General features: G+C 32.5%; 1 protein-coding gene across 1 annotated transcript; it reads left to right on the plus strand.

The window, feature by feature from the left end:
* Positions 1 to 1005: 1005 nt before the first annotated feature.
* LOC25502219 (3-oxoacyl-[acyl-carrier-protein] synthase I, chloroplastic) lies at positions 1006 to 4576 on the plus strand. The gene is made up of 8 exons (XM_013591779.3): positions 1006 to 1302; positions 1956 to 2314; positions 2589 to 3020; positions 3190 to 3363; positions 3606 to 3719; positions 3816 to 3917; positions 4233 to 4299; positions 4390 to 4576. The coding sequence occupies exons 1-8, from the start codon at positions 1170 to 1172 to the stop codon at positions 4455 to 4457; spliced, it is 1449 nt and encodes a 482-aa protein (XP_013447233.2). The 5' UTR covers positions 1006 to 1169; the 3' UTR covers positions 4458 to 4576.
* Positions 4577 to 7333: the final 2757 nt, after the last annotated feature.

Genomic DNA, 7333 nt, shown 5'->3' on the forward strand with positions numbered 1-7333 from the left:
ATTATTTTTGCATTTATTTTATGTTTATGATTATGTATTGAATTAATAAATATTGAATAAATAAAATCGATTTTATTTTCTAATTTTGTATTTAATGAATAAATAAATTAGAATAAAGTGACCAAATAATTTAGAATAAAGTAAATAAAATATTTTAGAATAAATAAAAAAAAAAGTAGCCACTTTGCGCCACTTAACGTGCGCAACGCTAGTTAACTTGCGCACTAGGTTTACACTTGCGCTAGTTAACTAGCGCATGGACATTTTGGACATGGCTGCAGGGTGCGAGTGTTTTGTGCTGGGTGAAGAGCAAAATTCCATTGTTTTGGCCATTACTTTTCCTCACACGTCCCATTTAGATTCTAAAATGCGAAATATATTTCAACGTGTTTTTGAAAATTTTATGGATTTTTTATGGAGTTCGGATTCTAAAATTCGAACTGCATATGGCACCTGTAGAATTCCGTAGGAAAGGAAAAAGTCATTGTTTATCGCAACACTTTGTTAAGAAGAAATAAAAGGGTCATACACTCCTTTAGAATGAAAAATAAATGTTCTGTTGTTTTAATCGTAATAATATATATTTTTTTATAGAAACCAACCAATATTTTTATTTCGCTTTGTTCTTCCCAAGAAGAAACAAACTAAAAGAAAAATGTCATTTTACGTTCAAGAAGTCATTTATCTACTATAACATGTGTCACCGGCAAATAATCTTATTTCATAAGTGATTCATGAAGGTAAGAAGAATCCTTTAAAATTGAAGTAAAAAACAAGTGATATACCGAGCACTCTTATTTCATTATTAAAAAGCCAAGGACAAATACAACTGAATAAACAGTTACCGGCAAAAAAAACAAGAACTGAACCATAGTACGTATTCCTTGAATGTCTCAGTATAGTAGATTTGGACCATAATCACAATTCACCAACATATGTGCCATTCTTTATTGAAGGTTGAATACAGTTGTTTAGGTAGTTAAGAAATTAAAAGGAAAGAAATGCAAACCAAAACTTAGTTCAACTTTAATTTGTTTATTTCTCCAAAGCCATTTGTTTTCTTACATTTCAGAGTGACACATGCACTTCACAAACCAAACTCAAAACAAAGCTTGCCTTTTATATATTCCTTAATTTGTTCTTCCCTTCCATTTAGAGAGAAAACCAACATGGCATGCATTGGCATGTTTAGTACATGTCCATTTGAGGTATCTTTGGTCCAGTATGAAGGGCTTAGAATGACACAAAAAATGCAAATGTTTTCAGCTGCATGCATGCCAAAAAGAAACATTTTAGCTTCAGGTAATAGTCCTTCTTTTTCTTTTTTTACTCTTGATCCTTGTATTGTAGCTCAGTTAGAAACAGTAATGTTTAGTTTCTTCAATGCTTTAAATATCCAAGTTTTACATTCTTGATGTTGATCTGATTTTAATACTGCTTGTTAACTTAATAAGTTCTGTTTGGTTACCAATGAGTTACACTCTCAAATTTAGATCATAACTAAGAAAATAGATTCACTTTAGCTTAAAAAAATACAAATATTTTCTCTTTTTGATGGATAGGTTGATAAATTAATAGTATTAAGATTTCCATGGATGCACTGTCAGTGTAAAATAGCTTTACACCGACATCCAAGGATGGATTTTCATTGGACATCAGTTTACACGAACAGTGCATGTCCCATTTTATTTAGTATTAGTTCGTTATTACCCACAATATGTTAATGAGGTTTAGATTTTTATTTAGATTTTCCTTCTCTGTTTTGAATTTAAGCACTATACTAATAGGATTTGAACATCAAATAAGCTATATTAATATTGATATCCCAGGTTAGCTTAGGACCTTAAACATATATTGTCAATATAATATGAAGTAAACTAGAGAAATGTTACCTAAAACGTGTTTATCTTACCTTTATTGTTAATTGGAGTTGAACCTTTCTACGTGCATCACAGCCAAGAAATGCAAAACAATCAAGGCCATGGCTTCTCCAACTGTTACAGCTCCTAAAAGAGAGAAAGATCCAAAAAAGAGAGTAGTAATAACAGGAATGGGTCTTGTGTCAGTCTTTGGGAGTGACATAGATACATTTTACACCAAGCTTCTAGAGGGAGAAAGTGGTATAAGCCTAATAGATAAGTTTGATGCCTCAAGCTTCCCCGTCCGTTTTGGTGGTCAGATACGCGATTTCTCTTCAAAAGGTTACATTGACGGCAAGACTGATCGGTGCCTCGATGATTGCATGAAATATTGTTTAGTTGCGGGAAAGAGGGCACTTGAAGATGCTAATCTTGGATATGAAACCCTTAACAATGTAAGTCAAAACTCAAAAGTAATTTTTTTAAAGTTTCCTACCTTGGGATTGATAGCACAAACTATAGCTACCGTTGAGTACAGCGCATAGTTACTGATTAAGGGTAACGTTGTAATCTGAACCTTAGTATGTAAATACATATTGTATGTTGTAAATCCTAAATTTGAAATAACTGAGAGGAACTACAATCAAATTGATCGAGTTTTTCATATCTTTATTCTTCTGAACCGGAATTGCTATTCTAACAGTAACAGATATCCAATTTTTTTAACAGATGGACAAAACAAGAATAGGAGTTCTAGTAGGATCAGGAATGGGAGGTGTATCCACTTTTAACAATGCTGTCGATGCTCTCACTCGAAAGGGTCATAGGAAAATTTCTCCATTTTTCATTCCCTACACCATTCCTAACAGCAGTTCTGCTTTATTGGCTATAGAAACTGGCCTAATGGGACCAAATTATTCCATTTCTACTGCTTGTGCAACAGCAAATTACTGCTTTTGTGCAGCTTCTCATCACATTAGAAGTGGTGAAGTAGATATTATGGTGGTTGGTGGTACCGAAGCTTCACTTATACCTTCTGGTGTTGGAGCATTCATTGCTTGCAGGGCATTGTCTCAGAGGAATGAAGAGCCTAAGAAGGCTTCAAGACCATGGGACAAACACCGCGATGGCTTTGTCCTTGGCGAAGGCTCTGGTGTCCTGGTAGAATCTTAAACTCACCATTATTCATTGATTTCTTTTTAATGAGTTGTTCACTTTAGAAGAGTCTGATCGTTCTTTTAGGATGTACTATATCTTTTACTAACATTGTGTATTTACATGCGGTTCAAAATGTTGTCAACTTGATTTTTATTTTTATTATCGAGACCAGATAATGGAGAGCTTGGAGAGTGCAACAAAGAGGGGAGCAAGAATAATTGCTGAATATTTGGGTGGTGCCATAACATGTGATGCTCATCACATGACTGATCCTAGATCTGATGGACTAGGAGTATCATCTTGCATAAACAAGGGTTTAGAAGATGCTGGGGTTTCTCCTGAAGAGGTAAGAAAGATAGCAGTGACAAGTAACCAATAATATCAAAACTGGAAAAATTTCATGTTAGTGCATGTTCGGATTGGTGGTGAGTTCGGCAGAATCATGGTGTGCTGCCACAATTTAAAAAATCACACAGCCACCGAAATTTTGCCAAACTCATGGTGATATCAAACACGTTTACACTTAAACAAGTTCAAATTCTCATATTTATGTAAGAATCCTAATTGGTTAATTTCTAAATTGTAAAGGTGAACTATGTGAATGCTCATGCCACATCCACACTAGCCGGTGACTTAGCTGAGGTTAATGCAATCAAACAAGTTTTTAAGGACACATCGGAATTGAAAATGAACGGGACTAAGGTAAGAAATTTATTTGCTTCAAAATATTTCAGAATCCCAACAACATCTTATTGATCTTGAAGCTTATCATTATAGTTTATTCTTTCTTTTTTTCAGTCAATGATTGGTCATTGTATTGGTGCTGCTGGTGCTTTGGAAGCTATAACAACCATCAAAGCAATAACAACTGGCTGGTTACATCCAACCATTAACCAAGATGTATTGTCTTGACCGCTAAATTAACAACTTAACCAAGCATTTAAGTATAAGATATATTTTTGTTCAAAACAAAAAGTATAAGATATATTTAAAACGAAAGCTAAGATTAAATTAAACTTTTTTTTATATAAGTTCTAAGTTGTTTTTTATTTTATAAGATATAATCTAGACCTTATAGAAATAAGCTTAAAATAATCTCACAACTACTTATGTTGGTAAATATATCCAAAAACGCAAATTCAAACAAACCCAAAATATGTTTCATCTATTTCACTCTCATACAATTTTAATATTTTTTTCTACCTTTTTCCACAGAACTTGGAGGAGGATGTTACAATTGACACTGTCCCTAATTTTAAAAAGAAGCATGAAGTTAATGTTGGTATGTAGGTTACCTTGGTTTGAATATTGACAAAGAGTTTAGAAAGAAAAAAAAATTGTACGTTTCTAATCTTTGTTTTGCTTTCTGCAGCTATCTCAAATTCATTTGGGTTTGGTGGACACAATTCTGTAGTTGTCTTCGCCCCATTCACACCCTAATTGTAATTCAAACTCAAGTTAATTTTGTATTTGTTACATTACTTGATCTAGTTAGTGTTTTGGGGACTCTAGTTCGTATGGATTATGTAAGCAATTAAAACTTGTTACTTTTAAAGTAATAGTTTTCAAGACATATAGAAATCCCTCACTTTTTTTTGAGTAATATATATCTTTCATTTTGAAGCTTTTATAAAGAGAAGTTATGAATTTCCTACCAATAAAGAGAAGTAATGAACTTCAAAATTTATTCAAAATCCTCCAAAATTCTTGTCTAGTCATTTAAATTTCCCATCAAAACAAATCTATTAAGGTGAGAGGACTACTTACTCTTCTCTTTTCCTTTACTCATTCCTTTATCCTTAAAACATTCTCCTCACTTTGAACTTCCAAACAAAACTTAAATCTGTTTAAAAAAAGTCTTAAGTGAACAACCACTTTATACTATGAGTAATTTACATTAACTTTTCTTATGATTTCTTTAAATGACACAAACATTTTCTATGGTTTCAAACTGAACAATCACCTCCATTGATTGTTTAAATAATGACACAGACCAACCCACTTGGATTGGACTGATGGTATTGGTTTGTGACCTAGGATTGTGCTCCTCCTCAAAGGTTTAAATTCAATTCTTTTTGTGCCAATTTAAACGGGTTAATTTAACTTATTCAAAAAACAAATCAATGAAACACACATCCCTCTTGGGCTAAGGTTGTTGATGGAACAAACATCCAAGACCTTGGGACAAATATCGCGATGATTTTGTACTTATACTTATATTTGCTATATTTTATCAGTATCAACACACAATAAAATGTCGAAGTATCTAACCTAAACTATAATAATATGAACAATTACTTTTTTTTTTCACCTGTACTCTGATTATTGTTCTTGCTTTTTAATATTTAAATGCTACCACTTTTTGTCTCATTTAATTTTATTTTACAAATATTTTAATACCTTAATTCTAAAAGTAAATGTATATTGTGTCCAATTGCAACAATAATAATCATGTATCTATCCAAAAATGTAAATTTATTTGGGTGTAAGGTGGAAGATCGAAGGATTGATATATTATTTGTTCATTCCAAATCAAATTGAGTGACAATGCGTTTATCCTCTTAATGTGGTGGTGGCCTTGTTTTAATTTAAGTGCATGTAGTGGGAAAACAAGAACAAGCATAAATTAAAGGATCCCCTAAAGAAAAAAACATAAATTAAAGGAAATGAAGTAGCCTATGAAAAAGAATAAATGAAGTGAAGTACGAGAAAGAGGGCTCTCTTTCCGGTGGGAGACCTGAATAGGTCTCCTAAGGTAAGAGACATGGTTTTTTTTTTTTTTTTTTAGTAAAATGAATACGAACCATTGGATAAAGGTTAATTAACTTTTGAATCAAAATGCTTACTATACACCTCCAACACCCAATTATTTTGTTTTATTCTAAATTACTCTTCTCTTTTCTCTTTGGCTCCATCTTCCTTCTTTCTTTTGTGCAACAAGACATGCAACTTTAATGGAACAAAACCAATCAAATAACCCTTCAATCTATGAATTTAAAGCAAATTTGAGTGGTGCTTGAAGATTCAATTTTAAAGCCAATCTATGACATAAACATAAATTGCAGATTTAAAAAAAAATAATGGTAGATTTTAATTTTGCTTTAATTTGCTTGCAAATTAAACAACATAGGTGACTAACAGCAGTGACAACAAATCTATTGTTGTTTTCTATATTTTGATTTTGTGGGAAATTTTCAAACCCAGAAAATAATTGGGTGTTAGAAGAACTTGCTCAAATACTGAGTGTTCGAGGAAAGAGAAGGAAGATGGAGGTTCATGTATTAGGTACGTGCATTGACCAAGAAGCTAGAGTATTCTTCTTTCCTTCACAAAACTGAATCACATATCATTCATCCGTCCACTGTTTCAATTTAACAAGAAGCTAAACTAATCACCACACACCAACTCTATCACAATCACTATTAGTTACATAATTGTTATTACTACCTCCGGTCCTATTTACATTTACAAGAGACAATTTACTTTTTAAATATATTAAATAATTTATGTATTTGGTTTAGGTTCTTGACTAGATATATACATTATTCAATGTATCTAAAAAGTCAACTTTATCATATAAATAGGACCGGAAGGAGTATTATTTAAGCATAATAACAGTGATCAACATGTTGCACTGTTTGAATTTCTCAACAAATTTTTTTTTGCACTTCTGCGAATCTAGCAACCGAGAGTTGCTCCTCCGACATAACAGTATTGGAAAGACAAAGGGAAAGAATGAAGTGGCAACAACAACATCACCAAGGTTACTGCTGGAGCGAGAGAGGAAAAAAAAAAAAAAGAATAATTTAAAATAAAAGAAGGTAGTGTTGAGGGTGTATAGTAAGCATTTTGATCTAAAGGTTGGTTAACCTTTATCTAATAGTTCATATTCATTTGACTATTACTTTTCTTACCATGTTGCCTTCTCGCGCGCCCTACAAAAATTTCAAAATTATCCCTAGTTCGGATTTCGTTTTCCGGACCAATTGATAGTGTTTCCGGAACAGATAATCCGGACAAATACGATATGAATATTTTGTGTTTCTCTTTGATGTCAAGAGTCTTTATTGACCGTTATACGACCCCCGCATAAGTTGCAATGCAATTGCAGGGGTCGTATGAGCGGTCAACAATGACCATGACACCACAAACACTCCTAAAAGCTACCTAAAAAACTAAAAAGAATTGAAGAAAATGTAAGAAAGGAGGGTGAAGAAGAATGAAGGAAAATGTTGACGATATAAGCCTTTTTATAGCCTAAAACAAGTCATAGATAATTTGGAAGTCAAGTAAAACGTTTTCTTTCATTCAAAACC

The sequence above is a fragment of the Medicago truncatula genome, chromosome 8 (assembly GCF_003473485.1).
Source record: "Medicago truncatula cultivar Jemalong A17 chromosome 8, MtrunA17r5.0-ANR, whole genome shotgun sequence".
Classification (NCBI taxonomy): domain Eukaryota; kingdom Viridiplantae; phylum Streptophyta; class Magnoliopsida; order Fabales; family Fabaceae; genus Medicago; species Medicago truncatula.